The sequence below is a fragment of the Amblyomma mixtum genome, chromosome 9, assembly GCF_055824585.1.
Source record: "Amblyomma mixtum isolate Tamu chromosome 9, ASM5582458v1, whole genome shotgun sequence".
Classification (NCBI taxonomy): domain Eukaryota; kingdom Metazoa; phylum Arthropoda; class Arachnida; order Ixodida; family Ixodidae; genus Amblyomma; species Amblyomma mixtum.
In genome coordinates, this window is record NC_143020.1 from 116,616,100 (window position 1) to 116,640,189 (window position 24,090).

The following is a 24,090-nucleotide window of genomic DNA, read 5'->3' on the forward strand; positions in this document are numbered from 1 at the left end:
GAAGCATAAGAGGGTTCTCACACAGCTTCCACCCTCGCCGTTAGTTGAGGTTCCACGTCACACTCAGTGGTAACTCAGGACGTACTATGTCCGCTGCTTACAAACCTGGCTGGCTCTGATGAACACTCTCAAGGTTAGGTTACTTGTAAACATAAATACCCCCGAAAGCAGAAGATTTGACAGCCATCGCCGTAGCTCAGAGGTAGAGCACCGGACGCGTAATTCGGAGGTTGTGGGTTCGGTTCCCACCGGCAGCATGTGGTTATTTTTCTTCTGCTTTTCTAATCAATTAGCTTTAAGCGATAACATATTCAGCAATATTCTAAATTGATCAACACCACAAAATAAAATAAATAAAATAAAACCCGTTTCCCTTGGTTCCTGTGGCTGTTGGCTTCTCTCTCTCTTTCTCTCTCTCTCTCTCTCACACACACACACACACACACACACACACACACGTGCACACACACAAACACATATTATATGCTTCACAGCCAGAAATTTGCTATTTTCATAACTTTGTAAACAAGTAATACATATTGTTTGCACTTCTGTCACGACAGTGGCCCATCTGGAATAATTATTTGATGGCATGCAGTGAAAGGCTCGTTAATTAATCTGAACCACACAAGAACACCAACACAGCGATAATTAACCAAAGCAGAATTGTGTAAAAAAAAACAAAACAGAGGAAACCTTTCTTTTTTTTTCCATCCCCCTGCCAGGTGCCTGGAGCGTCCCATGGCCGTGCAGGATCCAGCTCGGGAGGAGCACTACAGGCGGAACTTCCTCGCGGGGTCCGCAAACACCGCAATGGAGCGTGTGCACCCGTGGCTGGGACCCTTTCACTACGGCTCACACTACAGTAACAGCGGCACCGTGCTCCACTTTCTGGTCCGACTGCCCCCCTTCACCCAGATGTTCCTCACATACCAAGGTAAGGGAGGGATCACTCAGTGACATTCACCCAAGCGCAGCCAAACAATTGCAGAGGGATTAATGTGGCCTTGTGTTGCCATTTACCGACCGTCCTGGTTAGCTTAATTGGTAGACTGCCCCCTACAGGCAGTGGTCCAAGTTTTGATTCCCGAGTCAGAATAAATTTTTCTTGAACTGCAAAGCTTCTGATTAAAACTCTTTCTTGGGAGAGTTGGTTCATCTGTGGTAAAGGTATGTGTGTACTTGTGCCTTGTACTATCACGATGGAAAGAAACACGGACAACGCGACGCCTACGCGCTCCGGTGTTAGAATTTCTTTTGATCGCGCGTTTTCCTTGGTGGCAAGAAAAAAGACGTTAAAGTTGGCCTAGAATGTGTCACGGACGACTCCAGCATCTTTTTGCTGCACTGAAGTAAAAGTGTGATTAAAAGAAATTCAAACTGCGGAATGCCTGGGCTTGGCTCTGTTCGCGTTTCTTTCCATCGTGGCAGTACATGTCGCATGTGCGTTTTCATTTTTGTCCTGTTTTTTTGTGCGAATACATCCTTGATTAATTTCTGGCAGTTTCTCGCAAGAACAGTATAATTTGCTGTTCTGTTGATCGACATCAGCCGTATTGTGTAACTCGAACCTCAGAAGGTCTTTGGGCTAGTGCGAGTTCCGTGTTCATGCATTTGTATTTGTGTCTGCAGCGGTGGTGCATATGATGTGACTGTTGTCAGACTGAGCAATCCCTGTCAATGTGTTAACCCCCCCCCCCCCCCCGTTTTTTTGTGCAGACAACCAGTTCGACCTGCCGGACCGCACGTTCCACAGCATGCACACAACATGGCGGCTGGCGAGCAGCGAGTCCACGACAGACGTCAAGGAGCTCATTCCCGAGTTTTTCTTCCTGCCCGAGTTCCTCGTCAACATGCAGGGTGAGGGCAGAGACGGCCGTGGTCTTTCTTTGCCGCAACCCTCGAGATCCAGTCAGCATTTAATAAGGCTTCAAAAAGACTTCTTTTTCTTTTTTTCTTCGCCCTCTTTAGCTATACCACAGTATATTTTAATAGCTTTACTGGTCGTGCAACTTTGCCTGAAGTTTCACGCAGGGACAGAACCGGCCCCTGGAAGAGTCTTTCACGGGTATACTACCATGAAAGAATCTTTGCAAATGGGGAAAGAAAGGTTACTATGCTAGGGGCTCCATGAAGAAAGCCTTAGCTGATTGAAGTTAAGCACAGAGTGGAATATAATTAGGCAGTTTGTACCACATATTCATTTAGTATCTTGCAAAAGAAAAGTCATACAGTCTAGCCCGTTTATAACGAAGCCACTTATAGCGAAATAGCGGTTATAACGAAGGGATTTCAATTTCCCATTCCCGTTTTTGCATTTTCAATACATTTTGGGTCCGGTTTTAACGAAGTAAATAAGAGCGCGTCAGCGGATATAACGAAGAGATTTAATACCAACCGAAAAATAATCTGCCAATCAACACATTTTTGCGTCCTTGAGGCGATTTTTTCCGCGAAAATAAGAGCAAAATTCGGCTGACGGCGTCCTTTCGTGGCGTCGTCTGCTCTCCTGCGGAGCGAAAGGTTGCTTCACTGTATCGCATGGCACGCCGGTCTCGTGTTGCGCCGTCCTTGAACGGCGTCACGGCGTAGAGCGGTAGAGCACGCCGCGCAGGAGAAAAATGTAAAAAAACAGAGACAATTTTTTTTTTCGATGACGTCACAGAGAGCGGCCGTCTTGGCCAATCGCGGTTCTCTATTTCTCCCAGGCAGTCGGCGCCACGGCTGGACTGCAGTCTGCAGTCTGCAGGAGGTGTGGCAGCGCGCGCTTTGTTTTATGTCGGTGCCGCGGTGCGCAAGGCAGGGAGAAAGCGCGGCAGCATTGTGCATGTTGGAAGCGTGGCTCATTTTTATCGTTATCGCGGATCGTTGTATGCTGTTTATAAGGACAGAGTTATTCGACTTGATCTAGCTGGTGAACGGACAACTGAGCGCAGTGTTGCACTGTTCCAGGTTGGGAGCACGGCGAACGCTACTGAGATCGCGCGTGACGCCATTGTCACTTGTTTTCTGCCCGCATTGACGCCCGCATTGACGCCATCACGGTTTCCTGTCTTGTTCCGCTTCTTTTTATATTTTGTGACCGCTTCGCCTCAGCGAAGTCCGCACTCGCAAAACGTGTTCAGGGGACGCTGGACGACTTTTCAGCGGCAATAAATCGGTATGCCGATGTTTGCATTTTTTTTTCCGTAGTCCGCATATAACGAAATAGCGGATATAGCGAAGTGATTTCCGATTCCCGCCGACTTCGTTATCACCAGGCTAGACTGTATATTAGACGCAAGGTCTGCACTTTTCTGGTGCTTTTGCACATGTTCTACAGGATGAGAAGGAGTTGATGTTCATTGAGGCTATATGGGTGGTGAATGCTGATAATCTCTTCCCTTTTATCAACATGATGCGATGGTATGGCCACTCTAAGCACGCACTCATACAGCTCTCCCAAAGTGGTACGAAAAAATTTGGTGACCAGCACAGGAGTTTCAAAAACTGTTACTTATTTCTTGCGCAGGTTTTCCTTATCTTTTTGTCTGTAGAATTGATACTATACTCTGTTTCATGCATCAGATGCAATGCTGTGAATGGTACGAAAATAGTCTGCGTGAAAATGTAAAGGGAGGTACGTTACTCCGCACTTGTTTTGCGACCTAGTGGTATAAGGCACAGGAAAGTGACAAAGCTTCGACAGCAGTAAGAGCGCATTTAATCAAGATCATGACAAATTTGTCAAGTAATAAGCCTGCAGGCAAAGAATTTATTATTTATTGCTCACCACAAGGAATGCACTGCTCTTTGACCGCAGACATAGGCAGCATTGCACCTGATGCATGAAACGGAGTATAATAGATGCTCATGTGCCTTGTGTTCCTATGGTGGTTCACTGGCTATGAGCATGAATTCCTGCCTTTAAATCCCATCTGTCGCTGTTGCATTTTGGTGGAACTGAAATGACAAAAATGCTTGTGTTCTTAAATAACAGCTTGCATTAACAAGTCTTGGGTGGTCGGAACTGGTCCAAAGTTCCTCATTATAGATCAGCTGTATCCTCAGCTTGTAAAAATAAAGTCTGTTTCACTTATTTATCTTGCTATTGAACAGTCTTCGGTAATGGAATGGGGTCTGTCTCTGAAATGCATAGATAGCTGTGAGTGTATACAACGTACGTATTTAAGACACACTTTATAGCATCCTATGTGGAATGGTAATTAGCTCAATGACTTAAACTTGTAAAATGAAGTATCATCACTATAGTGTATACCAATCTATCGATGCTCTGTGCAGGCTTTGACTTTGGTAAGCGGCAGACAGGAGAGTACGTCTCCGATGTGCAACTCCCTTCCTGGTGTCGGGGAGACCCTCGCCTGTTCATCCTGATCCACCGACAAGTCCTGGAGTCGGACTACGTGACGGAGCACCTGGGCCACTGGATCGACTTGGTCTTTGGCTACAAGCAGACCGGGAAGGCTGCTGAAGAAGCCATCAATGTCTTCCACCCTGCTGTCAGTCCCCCAGTTCTTTTCTTTTTCATAGATTTGAGTTGCGCAATGCTTTCATGCGCATGCTGTTAGGAACAAATGTTGCTCTGTGGCACGCGAGCCACAATCGAGACACATTGGCGCATTATCTTCCAGTGTTTTGCACGCCCTCCATGCGAAGGTGAATTGTAGAACTTGCCTGCTTCCGTTGTGCAGCCTTTAAACCGGGTGAATATTGCACACATATTGAAGCGCCGATTTCAGTGGGGGCTTTCTTGAGTCCAGTTCTTGAGAGGTCATCAAGTGCTCAGTCGCATCAGGGAAGCTCTTGTATTGTTCAACTCTGTTCTTTACGCAAGATGCTCTATGCATTGCAAAGTGAATTGCATTGCTTTCACCACCATTCAGTGAGAGTCACTAAGTGGTAGCCTGCTGTATCGCTTTGTCACCGTAATGTAGTGCATTTATATATGGGTATGTTTTATTATATCACTTTACTATCGGAGAAATTGTGCTAAAGATAAGATGGCTTTGTAGTACTCGTTTCAGGTTGAGAAGCCATTCTTTCTTATTTTTTTCTTAGCACCTAAGCAGAACATTTGTGATGCTTCAGGGTTACCGTATAAACGCGTGTAAGGGCCGCACCCGTGTATGGGCCACACCCGTTTTCCCGAAGGAAATCTTAAAAAAAAAATAAATCCGTGTAAGGGCCGCACCCAAACTTTCCATGACCCAGGCGGGAATAGCCTTCTAAATTGCACGCGCCGTGGCCTCCGCGATCGGCTCCGGCTGTGGACAATGGTTCGCTCAATCGCGGAGCACTTGATCACGGAGGCCAAGCACGCGCACAAGAGCTTCCAAAAACCGTCTATGGATGGCACCCGAGGCCGCAGCCATCATCATCGGCAATTCCCCCCCCCCCCCCCCGCGACTTCCCGTTATCTTTCCTTCCTCCTTGCGTTATCTACATCGGCATCTTTCTTTCCTTCCTCCATGCCTTATCTACATCAGCATCAGTATCGCCAGCTCCAGCCTTTTATGGCGTGTTAGCGTGTTCACCGTAGTTGTGGCTTTCGCGTGCTACTGCCGCCGGGTAATGCAGTTTTAGCACGGTGGGCAAGCACCTTATCAGTTACATGGCTGGGAGTTAGCTCTCGAATGCGGCAAGCGTGCGGCGGACAGGGAATTCGCCGATAAGTGCGTCGGATGATCGTGCAATCAAGCGGGTGCATTGAGAAAAACAAGCTGCAAAAAGCGCGCTTTCCGAGGCGAGCCATGCGAGTTTCCTGAACTGGAAGAAGAGCTGCTCTGCTATGTGATGGAAATGCGGAACAACCGCTACGCGTTGACAGCGGACATGCTGCGCGGCTTCTTTGGGATGAGCGTGCACCAGAGCACAGCACCAGCTCAGAGTTGAAATACTCCGTGAGTGACGACTGAACGTAGAATAAATGCCGCTCATTCCCTGATTGGTGTGTTTTTGCTTTAAAAAAAAATTTTTTTTTTCGTACGTCGCGTGTATGGGCCGCACCCCGAAAATTGGCCCCCGAATCTGGAAAAAAAAGTGCGGCCCTTACACACGTTTATACGGTATTTATTTATTTTTTTTTCTAACATTACAGTTGTGTTGCATTTCAGTTGTGTTGTCTGATACAACTACAGTAGCTGCAGTACAATTACAGTAGCTGCTGCTTGACAAGATATGTTCACTAGAGATGGCACATATGACAAGGACAGACACTGCGCTGCATACCTTATGCGTGCTCTCTTGTGCATGTTGTTTTTTGTGCTCTAGCTATGCCTGAAAATGCAAACCCGCTTGTCCAACAGCTCGTCTTACTGAGCTATGCTGTCTGTGTTCCCACCGTGCAGACATACTATGGTGTGGATGTGAGCTCGGTCACCCACGACGTGGTGTCCCAGAAGGCGCTGGAGACCATGATCCGCACGTACGGCCAGATGCCCAAGCAGCTGTTCAGCAGCCCTCATCCGCTGGTGACTCTCAGCCTGGCTGAGAGCCAGCGCAACGCTGCAGGCTCTGCCTCAGCTCAGGCAAGTCAGCTGGGCTGATATTTTGTAAGTATCCAGTAAGTGGAGATGTCCAAATGGGCACAGCTAAAATGGGTGCATTCTTTTGCTCCAAAAAGTAGCAAATGCCGCGGCCTTTGTCTGGTTTTAAATCGAGTGCAGTCACCTATTTCTGCTTTCAAAATGTACCTACTACATTAGAAATCCTATGATAAGATTCTCACGGGATCGTGAAAAATATTCGTTTCATCTGAAATTTTTTACCACCTAAAGCGAACAAAATCCGTATGCGTAAGCACGAGAGATATATTCACCCAGGTCTGTTTAGGGCTGGCAGGATTTATTTACAGCCATGCGACCATGGTGCCTACCTACTCGGAGTGCGTACAGCATGACAGGCTATCGCGATACCGGTGACGTGCAGGCTGTGTGTCACCCAACACTGCTTGCGTTGTGTACTGAATTACTAGTGATTGCTGCGTCAGCGATATACTCGCAGCACTTAGTGCTCGATGGTGCGGTCGCAGGTCACGTGTTCATGTCATTCGTAGCGGCGCGGGAGTGTGTTCAGAACATCCGAAATTCTGCCCACTGTACACAATGGACTCTGGCTGAGAAATTTTACAAATTTATACCATCCCGATATTTGTACCAGTCATGTTCGTATCATCGAGACCTTACTGCATCACTATTCCGGAACGCCAGTGCCCTCTAAAAAATTGTGAAAGTAGCTTTACTACTGCACTCCTTTCAGTTCGTGCACCATTGATGAACACACTGTGAACAACAGTGTCCAGTTGCACATTCCATTTTGTGAAGCAATGCTAATTGTTATGCAGAATAAAAACACTGCAGAAGTGCAAACACTCGGGCAGGCAAGCTTGGTCACACTTGTAATCGTGAGGAGAGAGAAGAGAAAGAAAAGTCATGGGAAGCCCTCTGCCTCTCCATGTTGCTGCCTTGAGGTGTGCTTCCCTTCTCCTCTTCATCCTTCTTCACTCAGTGGTTTGCGGTGTGGCCACTAGAGGGCACTGCAGCGCTACGCTGCACGCGAATTTTCATAAATGTAGGCCATTTAGCTGTCGGTGTAAAACACTGCTATCCCCGTTTGCATGATGGCGCAGGTGGCAATGGCTGAGGTGCGAGGACTGCGATGGGGCAGCTACGTGGGGAGTCCGAGTGAGCCCCCGCCCCGCCTGGTGCTCCGACGCTCCACCCAGAAGGACCAGGGCCCTGTGAGCCACCTGGCCTCACTTCGGACCAACGATGTGTGGGGCTTGCCTGCCCACTCTTGCCTGCTACTCACCTACAGCCAAGCCTCCGGTGGGTCACAGCTTGACGGAGCTAGGCCTACTTGCATTGAACTGATAACCGGAATACCCTTCAGTGATACTGCATGCCCTTCATGCAGTATATTGCAGTGATGTGCTCTTTGGCATAAGCGAGTTAGTTGCACTATCGGAGACAGAAGTGCCAAGGACACGCCACCGCTGGCTCAAATGCATGTCTGCGTCTGCAGACTCACGTGGTCCGAGAATTGGTGCGTCCATTTCATGGGAACCTATGGGAACCAACCAAATGGTCTGACATTGTTCATCTTAAGCGAGAATTCGTCGTAACCAAGTTCGTCTTAACGAGAGTCTTTTTATAAATTTTAGGATTTAGTCTTCATGTATGTTGTGCTTTGTTTGAGAAAGGTTAGTTTCCCTACTTAGCTGGGAACAAGCATTGGGAAGTTGTTGAGCTGTAGTAACCTTACGCATCCTTTTCTTCCCCCAGGCGGGGCAAAGGCTGCTCTGCAGACCTACATCCAGAGCACGGCTCTGGTGTCCTGGCAGCATGCGGACGGCTTTGTTCGGCTGAAAGTGCAAAAGGACGAGCCAGCACAGCCACTGCTTTCGCCGTGCCCCGGTGACATGGTAAGTGGACTGCTGTGCTGATAAGTGACAGGGCATTGCTAAAGATGTTGAAGTCGCTGAACGAGCATTGATGAGATCTCAGATACATTGATGAGTATCTCAAAAGTACATGTGGGCTCTTTGGGCTCTTCCATTTTAGGGTGAAAGCACTTCTTCACATGGTTCCAATAAAAAAAAAATTGTTTGAAGTCTCAGAGTAATTCGGGTAACCTCAGGTTAGTTCAGAGGATTGTCACATCATCTGTAGCCAATGGGAAGGTGACCTTGAGGCGGACTTTTGTGAACTTAGAGAAATAAAATTAAAAATGCTGCGACTGTGTTTTGGACCTGCAGCGGGGTGGGCAGATCAGTTTCACTGGCCACTGCACGAGAGCACTATGCAATCGCCGCTGTCAATCACTCCTTGTGTTAAACTGCAATTCACTCTCGCGCTGTGCATTGCACGTCATCGTCTTCATCAACTTCCATCTGCGATGAGCACTGATCAGACCGGCTTAACCTCGACCAGAGCTTAAATCCGAAGTATAATATTGTCGCCAGGCATGCTGACAACCCAGCTAAGCAAAACCATGAGCCAACCAGTTTAATCACATGATTTCATGTGTCTGCTTGGTTTAACTGTGTTAAAACCATACCAGTTTTTGTTTTCTTGTTTGTTTCCTTGTATAGATGGCTGTTTTACTGTATACTGTGGCATATTTTACAAATATATTGCCCACAAATGCTGCTTCTGTCAGTTATCACCCCACAGGGTTGTTTATGGCTTTTGGTAACTTTATGTAATGATCTGTACTTGGATTGAATGCACGTTGTTAATATTATTATTTTCATTAATACGCCAGGTGTCGATATGTGCCACAGCCCCTGGTTGCCCCCTCGTCTTCGTGGGCTACGCTTCGGGTCTCCTGACTGCCCACGAAATCAAGCTCAATAATTCAAAGGTACGACGTGTGTGCTGCAGCAAAGTCAGTAGGAGTGTAAAAGTCTTTTAAGCGTGAATTGCTGAGAGATAACATATGTAGGGTTATTCGTTTTCGGGTTTTATATTTTTTCAAATTCGGGGGGTAAAAATCTGGCGTTATTTTTCGGCTTGATAATAGGGGAGAAATCGGGTTTTTCGTGGAAAATCTCCGAAATTCGGCTTTTATCGGGTTAAATTTGCAAACTAATAATTTATTCAATTTGCTGTAACCGGTGTGTAACAATTAGGGGTATATATTGGGCTGCTTTCAAGAAAGTATTGCAAAATTTGGCATTTCTTTGGTAATTAATTATTACTTGCAGTGATAACAACGGTCAGTTTTGAGAAAAGAAACATTTTATTCACGAGGGCTGGTCATCGAAGTTCTACACGTCTGTATTAACATACATTATCATCTGCATGCACAACATCTCGGTTTCCATCTGAGACCTGTCTGGTCTCTGCAGGTACCTTAGCTGAGAGAACGTTCGCTCAACGTCACAGCTGCCATTAGCCAGGCACATGATGACAACGCTGCATTTGCTAGCCTTGGGTAACGCACAGTTGTGTCGTTCCAGTAGTCCATCACTTGAACACCTTCATTTGTGGGGCTTGCTTCCAGCAAGTACTGCTTAAACTCCTCGCGAAGCGAGCCTACATCGTCCATCACGGAAATAAAGAGGGGTCGGTAGTCATCAAACGACTGACTCAGCAGCCGCTTCTGGAACGGATCGAGTACACCTCCCAGTTTCCACAATGTCAACTGGTTTTCCTCTTTGTCTGAGACTGGAGGCACAGCAATTCCGTGGGCACAATTGTTTCAAAAATTGGGAAAAATCGGGTTTTACCCGATATTTTAGGAACACGTTCGGGGTGCAAAAACCGAGTAAAACCAGGTTTTACCCGAAAACGAACAACTCTAAACATTTGGTAGCTTGGTACTGAAAGCTGATGCAACCAAAACAAACAAGGAAGCGGAGCTGTGAAAATCTGTCCATGCCCAAGGTGCACTAAAGGAGCCTCTGAGTGGTGGAGTTGAACTGGTAGCTTGTGCGGTAAAAATATCTTTATTATTTAATTAAGTTCTATCAGGAAAAAGAATAGCCATGGTCACAATCAGTGGCATTCATAAAGACATCAAATAATGCTGTTGTAGATATGGTCACACAGTATGAACGTGGCACATAACAGCCTCAGATGCTTATGTGCCACTAAACCGAACGCGACAGTATAAACAAAGTCTCCATTGAATTTGGCCCACAGGAAAGTTCAGTGCAAACTGTTAAGCAAATCACTCCCTAATGCTTTATGTGCTTACTAGGCAGTGATAATATACATAGCATTAATTTGTAATAATTTACACACCAGCATTTCACATTTGATGCTAATCCGCGAATCGGCCATGAATTTTTTTCACATCCTTCATCTTGGCCTGATGGACACTTTCAATAAAATGGCCACTTATGAGATTTACAATGCAAATAAGTCGGGCATATAAGTTAGGTTCCTGTGTGAGGCTGTCATTCTGTTGACACTGTGAGACAACACATAAGATTTTGTAACTTTTATTTGGTTTCCTTTACCAGGTGGAGCACTCTTCGCAGCCCACCTGTCTTCTGGGTCACACAGATGCCATCACAAGGGTCGAGATCTGCATGGCTTTCGGGCTGATAGTCACGACCAGCCGTGACGGATCATGCATTGCCTGGGACCTGAACAGGTAGCGATTGCGTGTCTGTCCGCTCTGTGGTGACCGCCATTTTAGTTTGTAGGGGCTTAGTGGAGGCTGTTGAAACTGGTTCAGTCACAGTGGAAGCTTGAGTATTCAATGAAAATTGAAAGGCAGAAAAAAAGGCAGAATAGGTGACAGGACAGGTTTCATAGGTGTGGCCATTAGGTGTGTAACACTATGAAAAAAAAAAAAAAAATGCCGCTGGTTGAATTCCTCTTTAACATTCGAATGTGACCGTCTACACAATGAATGACAGAGAAGGAAGTGATGAAGGCACCTTTGAACTGTTTTCCCGACACCATAAACTCAATATTCGAATAACTTGGCCAGATATTGCGGTTTTACCATGGTCAGATTTGTGAAAGTTGGCAGGCATAACGCGGTTGAATTCCTTTGCATACAGCGCCAAGTGACTGAAAGTTGACAACTGCAGTCATATTGTGCCCTGCACTGATTGTTTGATGAGTGAAGGTGTAAGTAAACGTTTTGATTTTTAGCTGAAGAAGGGACGTTGGTTCTTTCTTACAGGCTGGAGTACGTCCGCACAGTGGTCAGGGGGAGCTCTCCCATTGTGCTGGCCTGCATCAGCAGCACCCTGGGCGACATCGCCACTGTGCAGGCAGCTGAAGGTGGGACAGTGTTGCGTGTTCTTGAGAATCTGCACTTCTAGCTTCGTCTTCGCTGAGCATAGCTCAAGTCGGCATAAATGTAGTGTTGAACATTGTTGCATCAAGGCCCGTATTATTGGAACTAGGAATGTGGCAAAATTTTTGGGTGATATTTTTATCTTGCCTTCACTGAATGCCATCATTCTTCTTCGTAATGGAACCATCGAGAAATAGTGCTGTTGTTACCATCAAGGAATAGTGCTGATATAGTTAAGAAAAGTCTTCAGAAATTGCTCGCATGCCCTGATGAAGAGAATTCTATTCTCAAAACTGACATTACACTTTTCTTCAAACAGTCCTCCATTATGCTGTCAGCTATTCCTCATGCATATTTATTAGTGATGTACTTGAAACAGTTAATGTAGGCAAGACATTGGAACAGAGACTAAAACTGCATAATTGAGCCATTTATTGGTTGGAGTTGTGAACACATTCCTTTCTTTTAAACTGGGATGCCAAGAAATATGTCAGCCATGTTGCTGATGAACAGGCACTGATAGAAAACTATGGTAGCAAGCATTGTAGGAAAATTTATAGTAATAGTAATGCAGTCTGTTTAATGTCTGTTGAATATGGAGTAGATTCCTAACAAGGAAGTACAAATGATGTTTACCTGAGCACAACTGTATGTAACCACAAATAAAAACTAGTACATTGCTTTCTCAGGTCTTCATATTTGAAGGTAAAGCATAGGCTGTGATCGTTCAGTGATCTGCTTGACCTTGAGGGTGTTTCCTTCGAACTTATCAAACTAGTGCTATTTTTTGGTGTAAGTTGATAAGCAACTCAGAATATCCTCCTTAACTCACTCGATCAAATGACCTTCCTAATCTGGCTGTCTTGGGGTGGAATAAGTTTTTATATTTGCTGCAGCAGTTCAGAAAGGCTGCTTAGTCTCTTTGCGCAATTCTTTGTTTGTTAGCGGAGTGTTGCTTTGTCGCCGGGAACGCTGTGCCTCTACACCGTTGAAGCATCCTCCTCCGCCTGTGTTGCAGGTTCTCAGGGCAGCTGCCTCCAGGTTCACACCATCAACGGGGCCCGTGTGGGACAGCTGAGCACTGAGGTGGCCATTGAAGCCATCTGCTACTCGGCTGCACCGGAGGGCACCTCCATCAACGTTCTCGCTGCCGGCTGCGCGGATGGACGCATTCGGTGCGTAGCAGTTGGTTGGTTGGATGCTACTATCCTTGTCTGCGTTTGGGAAGCTTGGGAAGTACACCTAGGGAAGGATGGTGCCTGGGCGCTTTTCTTCCAAATGCAGGAAGTTGTGTCTGTTCTGATATCAGCGTGGGCACGTTTGGCATTGTCCTTAATATTCACACCGTTGCATATAATTTTTAACTTGCTCCCATAATTTGTGCAGGCTCTGGAGCTCATGGGACTTGAGTCCGGTACAAGACATTTGCTCTGACAAGTGCACCTTCCGCATCATCAGGTGAGCAGTCACAAGGGGGGAACAAAGGTTCGAGTTCGTTTAGAAATTCTCTGAAACTGAATATGTCCTGTACAGCAAACAGCCTTGTATACCACCTTATACAGCTTTGCTGAGGGCTTGCAGCTCTCTGTAGTGAACCTTGTTGCATATTTTTTAAAATTATTTTACTGGGTCACAAGGCGCAACCTCCAGTTGTTATTCAAGTCAGGAGTGTGAGTGGAATCGTGATTCAAGGGGACATGCTGTATTTGGGGAAAGGAATCGCTTTTACTAGGAAGCACCTGCATTTCAAGGGTAGTAGTGTAAGACGTTCACTGTTGCAATGTAGTAAAGCAAAGCATAGGTGAAGTACCGGAGTGAATTGATGCGTTACTTTTTTGGAGTGCTATTCTACCCACGTATATCTGTGATGTAAACCCACTTCTTTACTGGAAATAGTTTCTATTTAAAGGGCAGTGGTTTAAGAACTTCGATATGGCAATTTAGTGAAACAGTGCACAGATGTAGCTAAATGAACAGGTGCATTATTTCCTGAATTGCTTTTTGGTTCTGTGTATGTCTGTGGTGCAAGCTAAGTTCTTTCCATGACTTTCCGAATGACCTTTAGTGAGTTTGAGCACATTTCTTGCTGAGAACTACTGTGGTAGTACATAAGTCTCAGTCTAAAGTAGTTTGCTGGCACCTTTGGCATGCCTTCCTCTGTGTGGTAGCGTGCTAATGTTGGTTGGGGTGTTCTCCTCGTGCAGCCTGGCCTACTCTCAGGACCAGCAGCATCTGTACGCTGTCGACAGCCAAGGCGATGTGTTCGCCTGGGAGGCGAATGACAGCAGCCGTGTCCCGCGCTTCCATGTGCTGCTCTAAACAGCACAGCACCTAGTCTGCATCATCTCACAGTTGCACTAATTTTATTACAGATGAATAAAGATGTTAATGTTATGTAATAACTGTGTGCTTCATCGCATCACGACGTAATTGAAAGCTGGTGTGTATGGTGGCAGATCACAGCTGGTGAACCAGTGTAGCAGTGCTGGATATCAGTGGCATACCATTACATGGTGTATCATACGATTCTGCACTATGCAATTTTATGCCTTATATGTATAATTTGATGTCACTGTGATATGTGCAGATAGATAAATAGATAGAGAGAGAGGGAAAGGCAGGGATGTTAACCAGAAAGGACTCCGGTTGGCTACCCTGCACAGGGGAAGGGAATGAGGGGAACTAAAGAGGAAAGAGAGAAGGAACAGGAAATAATCACAGTCTGTCGTACAGGGTCAATCAAAAGTTCCAAGGCCACAGGGTTTGCTTCTGACCAGCATAGCCGGGCAGTTGAGATACCCTCGAAGCTCAAAATATCTGTAGAAAATAGAAGAAGGATCGTTCTACCATCTGAGAACCTTGATAGCTTTATCGGAATCTCAAGTGCCAGGATATACCGATTAAAAGCGGACCATGTGGCCTGGGAACTTTTGACCAACCCTGTACATAATCATGTGACATGCATGTCGTGTGATAACATATCTGGTGACACTCCTGTTGTCTGCCCGCGTAACAGACACGGGGGATGCGATTTTTTATATATCAAAGCAGATACTCTTTGTATACCTGTGTTACAAGAAAAAACTTTGAACACAGATATTGGGACTTCTCTATCGTTATGCCATAACTGGCTTTATCATGGCAAGGACCAGTTAATAACCGTTTTATTTTGTTTAGTAGGCAATGCAAAATTGTTATGACGCTGTGACGAAAGTGGTATCGCACATCACCTGACTAGGTGTCATGGTTTGCACACATGAAATGAATGACACTGCACATATGTGATGAGAACAAGCTTCACCATTGGCTGAAAAAAATTTACTAAACAAAAACGAATAAACAAACGTATACATACAAACGAAGAAGATAAAGAAAGCTTTATCCAGACAAAATGCCTGGTGGGACATTAAGTGCTGGCTGGAAATAGCCGCTGTGTTCTTCAAGCAGGTTTGGTGCCACTTGGGAGGCCAGTGGGGTGTCACTGCCGAAGTCCTCTGTGCACCGAGGGCACACTGGGAAAACGGGAACAGAGCACAGCTAGTGGCCCCTACAGCTCATCGGCATCCCTGGCCGAAATGTTCCCCTAGTGCAAAGCTGGTGCCAGTCCTACACCGCTTCTGGCCTGAACCCTTCTCGGGCCACATCGGCTATTTCTTCTATGCATTTAATACAATAGCATTACAAGCCTCATTCCTGAAAAAATCCTGCGTGGTTAGTCATAAAATTCACTGATTGGTCGAAACAGTGATGGCGCCACAAAGTCGCGTGACATGGTCGGAGTTCTGATTGGTCGACGGGTGTGTGTGATGTCTTGTGAGACCACATGACATGGGCAGAGTTGGCACATGCACTGGCAGGTGACATGAGTGAACGCTGATTGGTCACCAGGGTGTGTGAAGTTATGAGACTATGGGACATGGCAGAGTGTCCAGGTGTGTCGGTCACGTTACATGGCCGAGGAGACTATGTGACATGGCAGAGTTTCCAGGTGCGTCGGTCACGTTACATGGCCGAGCACGGTGGCGGGTTCGACGGCAGTTGGCAGCTGCGCTTGGCTGTGTGCGGTGTCAGCTCCTCCACGCATTGGATTGGAATCTGGAGCCACAATCAACGCCGCGTGTCTACCATAGTAAAAAATGCCTCAAGCGGAGAGGGTGATCCACGAAACTATATCACTCAAGATAGAGTATTGGCAGCTACACAGGCTCGGCCTATGTGGCGTGCAGCATGATGCTATCTCATTTCTCAACATCCCCGTAATACAATTAAGGTCCCCTAAATTTGTTCGTTTTTTTCTCTTCGTCATCTTGATATATCTTACTGTATGCATCCTCTATATATTTTTATGCAGAGGATATATTTATCCTATATGCCCGACATAGTTTTGCACACAGGGTAACGGAAACAAAATTTAAATTGCCAATTTAATTTGAGACAAAATGTATAGGAACCTAAATTGAATATAACAAGATAACATTTTTAAGGTGCACTTGCAACCACGATAATACAGGACACGCTTCGGTACCCATCTCACTTCTCACTAATTAATTGTACTCAGAGCATCGAGATGAGAATTCTAATTGTTTGCATTTATATGCAAACCCACCAGCTGAGTTCACTTGAATATGCATTAAGTACCGTCTAATTTTCTTGTAATTAAGATGTGAGAGAGTTTGAACTCTGCTCAGTATCTATACATATAGTCCCTGCTACAATTACGATCTCTAATGCAAAATGCAATGAGAACCACTATGATTAATTAAAAAGAGAGAAATAGCTTTTAATGGGTATAGGACAGAGGGCGTTTGCAGTTGAACATGGCTTGCTAAGAGCTGTTTTCTTTCATCATAGTTCCTTGCTGCCTCCATCCTGCTCCACTATATTCACTCCATGGTTCAGCCCTCGCTTACAGAAGGCATATGAGGATTTGTACGAATCTAATGCTATTGATTAATTATTTGCGTGGCGAGTTCTGATGACAGATGGGAACTAACATTGGAACTGAAGCATCTCCCAGAGCTGGCCATATGGAAATTGGAACAAAGTGCCATATATTTAGGAACCCCGGGTTATAGTCGCCAAAGAGGGATTTCAGGCTTGTTTTACTTGACGCAGTACTGAATTTCACCCACAAGATCTCCCATGGTTGAAATAACAATACTGTCACGGCTTATGTCAGAGCCGTACTTGGAAGATGCAAAGTGCGTGTGTACAAAGCTGAAGGAAGTTTCCCAAGCCTCTGAATTCGGCGGTTTGGGACTTTTGGATGCCGTAGTCGCGAATAAAGGGGGCAAAAAACGTTGGAAGAATACGATTATGCTCCGCCTCTATCGAACACTGAATACGGCAAAAAGCTTTCGAAGTCGCTAACAAATTTATACAAAACGAAATTCGGCCAGCAAAAATCACTGATCTACATTCTCGCGTTTGAAAGTAGCGCGGTTCGTAAAGTTTCGGTTTCGCGAGGAGAGGACGTAAAATAATTATTCTTAAAGCGTGATTTATTAAAATAAATGGTAAAATAATTGCACAGTGTTTTTAAGCTTGAACTTGCTTTTTGTGGTTAATATATTTTTGCCGTCGTGCATGGCAAGCATTTCTTGTAATCACATGGATGTCCAATCAGGTGGCGCAACTTTCCTCGTCGCAAGCTCCTGCGCCCGATGTCGGAGCACATGGTGCGCGACTGCTTCGCCGTCACTCGTATGGGAGGCCAGGCAAGTCGATTTGTACGCGATTCGCAAATTTCCTGAGGATCTCAGCCAAATGAGTGCCCACCGCAGCTTCAGTGACTCGTGTGACACCTCCCAGCTTCTCGCTGCTTGAAGAGATATGGCCCGCAAAAAAGGCGAAACTGCGAAGCCTGTGCCGGTTCAATCGTCTCAGCATGTGCTCGACCGACTACAGGGTAAGCTGTGCTCCTATGTTTTTGCTCTGTTTGTACGCCCCCTGCGCCAATCCTGAGCCGTTGGTGCGTTACCAGTGATTGCTGTGAAGACAATTTTCTTACCGGAATGGCAGGTATTATGCTCTGTGCGCTTGTTTTCGAGGATCGAGGGCGCTTGTCTCTTGTTTTCCTTGGCTGTTGTGAATCTTACTGCCGTCACAGTATGCTGCTGTGTGCACTCGCGAGCACGTATAGGCCATGTGGCTTCCTGAGTTCATTTCTTATTAAAAATTCTTTAAATTTAACTTCGTTTGCGTTAGCTTGTAGTGTCGATCGGCCCTCGGAGCGTCGGCTCTGTCAGTTCAAACACTGAGGAGGTGCTTTTGAGTTTTGGCTCGTTCCGTGCATAATGATCGGGCACACTTATGTAGTCATTCGTCGATACCTTTTCAGTGGTCATGTACCTTGGATCGTTGTGAAAATCTTGTTTCTGCAAAGACGAAATGTACTCTTCAAAACACATGTGCTTGATCTCGGAAGGAACAATTGTTGCATGAGTTCGATCGCAGGCATTGCCGGGAGCGAGCAGGGAACGAGGAAAGTTGATGTCACTGTATTTGACTTGTAACGTGCGAAAGGTTTTCCGCGGCACACTTCAGTAATCGGTGTGTTGCTGACGTTTTACCCAGACTTCCTTATAAAGAACCCCAGCAGTACGCTTCTTGGAGAGCTGTACCAAACAGTTGTCAGCTCTGACGGTTTGGAACAAGTAGCCGCAATCAAAAAGGTATAATTTTTCATTCTTCCTAAGAATGGTGTTTTTTTTCTTGAAAGGCAAGGTGGATATCAAAGCAGAAATCCAAGCCTCTGTGTTCACCTTTCAGATTGAGCAAGAGCTCCAACAATGCAAAGATGTAGCTCTTCAAGAGCTGACTGTAGAGGTGCTGTGCAATGTGGCCATCAATGCCAGCCATGGGCAGCACGTCAAAAAAGCCGCATTCAGGTTAGCCTCGTAATTTTGCTTCTTACATGTACCTTTAACCTCGTTATGTTTGGCATGTCGGTTGAATTCTTTGATATGTTTAAACCATTCGCATGTGGCAGCTTCAACATCTGTACCTTGTCTAATCTATGCCTAATATTCGTAATTTGTGTACTGTAGAAGTTGCAGATTGGATCACTCGAGCAACTGCTGCTAGTTCAGTCTCACAGTGATAGAGAAATAGCGGTATGCCTTGCTCCATTGAAATATGTCCATCTTATGGCTGGTGCAAAGTAGCATTTTTCCAGGTTTGAGGTTACAGTTAACCCATATTGTTGCATATTCTAAAGCTTGTCAAAATGCTTTGATACATCACTTGCTTCATTCGTCCTTTAATATGCCGCTAAAAGCTGATTGGAATAGTTATCTTAACAGCTTGAACTTAACTTTGAGAAAGCTTCTGCTCATCCACTTGCATTCAGCTGGATTTCAGCTTTGTAAAGCCGCTTTAGGAAGGCATGTGGGAATAGTTGTTTCATAACTATTCTGTATATTCTATATAGTTTATATTCTGCTCGAGAAGGGTTTTGAGTGCAAACGAATGCTTTCTAATCAAAGCCAATTAATTACAATGACCAGTATGGGAGAACCGGAAGTGTCATATAGAATTTCATCAGGCTGTAAACACGAAACATACTCAACTGGTGGCCTTCTCACAGAAGGAACCCAACAGAGTCTTTGTTTACCAAGGAAAGCAAGTGAAGGCAGTGCGGTATGAAAGAATACTGGCCACATCAATTCCCTTGTAGAGCTTGGTAAAGAATAGTAAACAGATGGATTCTCTGATAGTGTGCGATAAGAAAGAAAAACTGCACGGCTTCTACAATGCTGTTTTTAACTGGTACACCATCTTGTGATTGCGGTTATTGTTATGAATAGACCTTGGAATTGTCTCTAGATGTACAGAGTTGCTGTAGAGTAAAATTTTTCAGCTTATTATTACTATGCCATAAAGGAGCAAACTACATGTGGGAAGTACAGTCAGGCCGGAATGAAACGCGAACAGAGCATGTCAAGAAAACAAAATATTTTACCTGCCTACTTTCAGCTGAAGTGTACAACTAGCCCGATTCTTGTGTCTGGGTAAAGGGCCTACTGAAAGGCATAATCGAAAATAGGTTGTAAAGGAATATCTCGCTGCAAAGCAGAAATGTATGACATATGCGTGTTCGCGTTTCATTCCGGCCTGACTGTACATGTTTAGAACCAGTTCCTTGGTGGAAACTATATGAGGAGTACAATGATGGTTAGCTAAAGTTTTCCAGTGCTCTCTGAATCATATTCAGCGATTTTTCTACTTAGTCTACAGTGTCTTTAGCGCTCTTATTTTGCACTTCCAGGGTTCTTGGAGCCAGTTTCTTGTCTGCCACTGTCTTGCCCCAGCTCTCTGTGGCACTGAGGGATTCGCTTCTTCTGAGTGATTCAGATCTGAGCAAGATTTCACACAGTGTAGAAAACATTCTGTATTGTCTTTCTGAACCACTAGGTGAGTCTTCTGTGCATTCACTCCTCACAACCTAAGATACATGAACATTTTGACACAGTTAACCCTGCTTGTATTCAATATGGAGCTGCTGTTCTCTCTAAAAAGTCTTTTTTTGCACTGTAAGGGCGTGAAGGCATTTGTATATATTTTTTTGTGCAGCATATAAATTGCTCTGCCTTATTTTTAAAATTTTTTTTTTATGGGACGCAATTATTGGTGGGAGCTGGCTAAAACCAAAATAACAAGTGTGGATATCCCATTTGGTTGACACATGATAAAATTTGGCATTGTCAATTTGGTTTGGTTTGCGGGGTTTAACGTCCCAAAGCGACTCAGGCTATGAGAAACGCCGTAGTGAAGGACTCCAGAAATTTCGACCACCTGGGGTTCTTTAACATGCACTGACATCTCACAGTACACGGGCCTCTAGAATTTTACCTCCATAGAAATTCCACTGTCGCGGCTGGGATCGAACCCGCGTCTTTCGGGTCAGCAGTCGAGCGCCATAACCACTGAGCCACCGCGACGGTGCATTGTCATTGTCAATCTGTTGTGAAATTGTCTTTTGGCGAGTATTAGAATCGGAATACTAAAGCTAACTACTAAATGTCCAATTCATTGTGATGGCTCGGTGGCCACGGTGTTTGAGGGCTGAGCACAAGTTTGAGGGTTTGAACCTAGCAGTGGTGGCTGTGCTTCGCGGCTTGTGTACTTACCACACCTGCCAACTATCCTGAATTGTCCAGGATACTCCCTAATTTCAGCCGAACCTCCCGAGTGTACAAACGTGATCTTATTTCTCCTGAAAATTGAGCTAGACATTGCTCAGATTAATTTACGTAAAAAAATAAAAGCTCTCTGGATGCATGATAGGTGAACTGTAATCACTGTCGCATGCTTGCTATCTGGCCGAAGCCAGAGTGACTGCAGCCACTGGTTAATATTTCATACCTAGAGATTCGAAACTTGATGTTGCATATGCGTGCATCCCTCTGCCCCTCTTCCTTGTTGTTTCCCGAATTTTGACATTGGCGGGTATGGTACTAAGGTGTTGGTGCACTTTAAAGAAACCTGGGTGGTTGAAATTAACCTGGAACCCTCCATCACAACACGCCTTATAGCTCACGGTGTTACTTTTAAACGCAAACTTCATTGATCTTGAAAAGCTAAATATCATCTTTAAACAGAAAGGAGAATGGTCAGGGTAACATAAGAGACAGGAAGATAGAAGAGTGGGCTAGGGGAAAAAAAATTGTGTTAAAGATATCCCAACAGAAGTAGGAGGGTTGTTTTTGATGCCAACTGCAATTTTTGTACCTATAATCAAGCTAATTAATATAAAATTACTTTGTGGTTTGCATTGTTGATGCGTGTGCTAATAGAAGCCTCTAAACATTTTTGTATTGCAGGAATAAGGTCGGTGGAGCGTGTCCTCTCCAATGGTAAGCACTGTGCTATCAGTTGCTGCTCTTTTTCTGTTCGTGTTGGGGATGGAGGGGCAGGTGCTATTTGTTGAAAAGTGTAGGTGATAGTCTAACGCAGGAGCATGGGCATCTTGCTCTGCTGTTACATTGGTTTCCATGCAATTTATGAGTGCCAGTATTAAAGAGACCCTGAGGGCAGATTGCAGTTAGCCTTTTATCATTGGATTATTGCGTCCTGATGACAAAGAGTTTGTTTTCACAGAAAATGGAGCTTTTATGAGCTAGAGAAGGTCAGAATATGAAATTCAGCTACTACTACTGCCATCACGAGCCATTTTTTTTCAAGCCAACTGGGGTGATATCAAGTGCTTTTTTTTAATGCATTGCATAAGGAACTTTCATTATCGCAGAAAGTGTCTGATATTAACATTGCCGTGTGAAGCCCCAGTTGGCAGGAGGCAGAGGGGAGAGAGGGAAATCCCCCCAGGATTTTAGGGCAGAACTGTTGCACCTGTCTCAACTAGCAGTCATAGGAAGTTTTGTCAAGCCTATTAGGGCAGCTCCTGCTACAAAGATTAACTTCTCAACCCTTCTTAATCATGCTTTTCTAAGCATTGTTCCTTTAATGTTTTTTTTTTCTTTTTCTAATGTACCCAGTGCTGTCCTACCTCAAGTTTGTGCTCAACCGTGGTGTGGAAACGATTGAGTAAGTACCTGTGCCATATGCTTAGTCCATCTAACTCAAAAGTCTTCACTAGCAAGTTAAGAGGCTTGTTAGCCCCTACTGCTTCTGAAGCAAGTATATTTAAATGTGTTGCTCAGTTCGGTGCGATAAAGAAGCCCTTAAACGTTTTGCTGACAACCTGCCACAGTGACTCATTCACTAAGGCATACCCGCTGTGACAGCTGCATTCCGATGATAGATGTTATGTTTTTTGACTAAGGCTAGACTGAAGGCCAATACTTGTGTTGTGTTCCTTTCTTTTCGTCTGGTTCGAATTATTCTGTGCTGTTAAAATGGTGCCTTGTCGTCTTTCTTAAGCATTGGTGCTGTTGCCTGGACGAAACTTGCTCACTCAGAATTTGTTCCTGTTCTTTCCTCAAAGCTCTTGCGGGGACACACAAGTTATAGGAGACTGCTACCAACTGCTCGCCAAAGTGGTCAAAGCTGTTGGAACGCTGGTCCAATTTGCCACGGGCCAGCGCAAAAACTGTACACTGACGCCCTGTGCTGAGACGCTTATTGCCTGGACGGAGGAGATCTTTCCACCTCTGCTTCACCTCCTCAGATCAGGTTGGCATCTGGCAGCTGCCGTACATTTGATATGTTCTGCTATGCCTGTCAGGTGCTGTGCACATATGTGCTTGATATGTCCGGATGTGCTGGTCAGGTGACAGGTGCACTGTCTGGTGCTGTGCACATATTTGCTTGATATGTCCCACTGTGCTGGTCTGGTGACAGGTGCACTGTCAGGTGTGCACATTTATGCTTGATATGTCCCGCTGTGCTGGTCGGGGACAGGTGCACTGTCAGGTGCAGTTTTATTTGAATGCTTTGAGGAGACTGGCACTATTTTTTTCTTTAGTTCATGACAAAGCCATGAAATGAGGTACCTGGCTTTGAAACTGGCTAGTGTCATGAACATTGTTGCTTTCTGGAGGAAGACTTGGTATATTTTGTTTTACATTGTGATGTTGTAGTGATGTCATGAAGAGGCTATGAATGCGTAGCAACACTGTTTTGTTCACTTGACATAATGAATTTGTTAACGCTATAGCATTTAGGTTGTTGTCTCGCAAAAAATTTCCGGCTTCTTTGTCGTGAAATTCCATTATTGGGGCAAGAGAGGTTCATGACCTTGTGATGTCATCGCAACCTGCCACCGTGGCAGGTAGCAACCTGCCCACTGTCATGAAATTCCCTTATTGGGCAAGAGAGGTCACATGACCTTACGATGTCATTGCAACCTGCCACCATGGCAGGTAGCAAGCTGCTTGCTGGATTATGAGCAACCTGCCCATTGTTGCCAAATGCAGTGCCACCTGCCCACCGTGGCACGTACTGCGCATGAGCGTTGCGGGAGCTTGGGAAAAGCGACCTGGGTTTCTCAAGCCCCACCGGCGGCTGTGTTTGAAATGGCCACACCTGCCAGAGCAGTGGTGCATTGCTTAACTGCTGCACCAGTGCGGTAGTAATGATATGAGAACTTCCCGCAATCTACAAGTGCAATTGAGAGGGTCATGATGTCATCAACACCATGTGACCACTAGTGGACCAGTCATAGGGCACTGCCAAATTTGGAAATCTGAGGACCCCCAAAATTTTGGCAGCAAGCCCACCTCAGAAAGTGAATTAAGGTGAATTTGGGGGTCAGATTAGTATGATCCCATATGATAATCCAATGGAAAGTACTGGAACATTCCGGGAGGTGATGACTCATGCATACCGTGTAAGGGCGATAGAACTGGTTTCAACTGGAGTTTTGGCAGG

The 24,090-nt window shown here is 45.3% G+C and overlaps 2 protein-coding genes across 4 annotated transcripts in view; both read left to right on the forward strand.

The window, feature by feature from the left end:
• The window catches only part of mv (lysosomal-trafficking regulator mauve), an 86,826-nt gene extending 72,672 nt beyond the window's left edge, over positions 1 to 14,154 (forward strand). For all 3 annotated transcript variants that reach the window (XM_089561621.1, XM_089561619.1, XM_089561620.1), the window contains 12 exons: positions 726 to 937; positions 1,720 to 1,860; positions 4,282 to 4,499; positions 6,348 to 6,527; positions 7,628 to 7,826; positions 8,283 to 8,422; positions 9,265 to 9,363; positions 10,970 to 11,103; positions 11,644 to 11,744; positions 12,779 to 12,935; positions 13,147 to 13,218; positions 13,965 to 14,154. In XM_089561621.1, the coding sequence (XP_089417747.1) occupies positions 726 to 937; positions 1,720 to 1,860; positions 4,282 to 4,499; positions 6,348 to 6,527; positions 7,628 to 7,826; positions 8,283 to 8,422; positions 9,265 to 9,363; positions 10,970 to 11,103; positions 11,644 to 11,744; positions 12,779 to 12,935; positions 13,147 to 13,218; positions 13,965 to 14,079 (1,768 nt within the window). In that variant the 3' untranslated portion in view covers positions 14,080 to 14,154. The remainder of the gene's footprint in view (positions 1 to 725; positions 938 to 1,719; positions 1,861 to 4,281; positions 4,500 to 6,347; positions 6,528 to 7,627; positions 7,827 to 8,282; positions 8,423 to 9,264; positions 9,364 to 10,969; positions 11,104 to 11,643; positions 11,745 to 12,778; positions 12,936 to 13,146; positions 13,219 to 13,964) is intronic.
• Positions 14,155 to 17,401: 3,247 nt separating this feature from the next.
• The window catches only part of THADA (Thyroid adenoma-associated protein homolog), a 64,706-nt gene continuing 58,017 nt past the window's right edge, over positions 17,402 to 24,090 (forward strand). Inside the window, exons 1-7 of the mRNA XM_089561622.1 lie at positions 17,402 to 17,668; positions 18,337 to 18,434; positions 18,532 to 18,650; positions 20,030 to 20,175; positions 21,585 to 21,617; positions 22,257 to 22,305; positions 22,706 to 22,893. Coding sequence (XP_089417748.1) covers positions 17,593 to 17,668; positions 18,337 to 18,434; positions 18,532 to 18,650; positions 20,030 to 20,175; positions 21,585 to 21,617; positions 22,257 to 22,305; positions 22,706 to 22,893 — 709 coding nt within the window. The 5' untranslated portion in view covers positions 17,402 to 17,592. The remainder of the gene's footprint in view (positions 17,669 to 18,336; positions 18,435 to 18,531; positions 18,651 to 20,029; positions 20,176 to 21,584; positions 21,618 to 22,256; positions 22,306 to 22,705; positions 22,894 to 24,090) is intronic.